This window comes from Eimeria tenella, genomic scaffold (assembly GCF_000499545.2).
Source record: "Eimeria tenella Houghton genomic scaffold, Eth_scaff2427, whole genome shotgun sequence".
NCBI lineage: Eukaryota > Apicomplexa > Conoidasida > Eucoccidiorida > Eimeriidae > Eimeria > Eimeria tenella.
In genome coordinates this window covers 785-1,022 of record NW_013542290.1, presented here as the reverse complement: position 1 = coordinate 1,022, position 238 = coordinate 785, and the positions used below count along the sequence as shown (strand labels likewise).

The following is a 238-nucleotide window of genomic DNA, read 5'->3' as shown; positions in this document are numbered from 1 at the left end:
CCCCCGCTGCTGCTGCTGCTGCCGCTGCTGCTGCTGCAGGTGTTCCCCTTTCTGGAGGGCCAGTTCGTGCGGCGCTTCGCGTCTGCTGCGGACCTCGCGGAGTGCCTCGTGGCCAGCTGCAACATTCCCTTCTACGTGGCCCCGTGGCCCACAGTGACGTGCAGGGGCCGGCAGGCCGTGGACGGCTACTTCGCCACGAAGCCGCAGCACTTCGGCTGCCCGCCCACCGGCGCCCGCA

The 238-nt window shown here is 71.0% G+C and overlaps 1 protein-coding gene across 1 annotated transcript in view; it reads left to right on the top strand.

The window, feature by feature from the left end:
- ETH_00043390 (patatin-like phospholipase domain-containing protein, putative) overlaps positions 1-238 on the top strand; it is a gene marked incomplete at both ends in the record, with an annotated part of 853 nt that overhangs the window by 502 nt on the left and 113 nt on the right. Inside the window, one exon of the mRNA XM_013374979.1 lies at positions 40-238. Coding sequence (XP_013230433.1) covers positions 40-238 — 199 coding nt within the window. The remainder of the gene's footprint in view (positions 1-39) is intronic.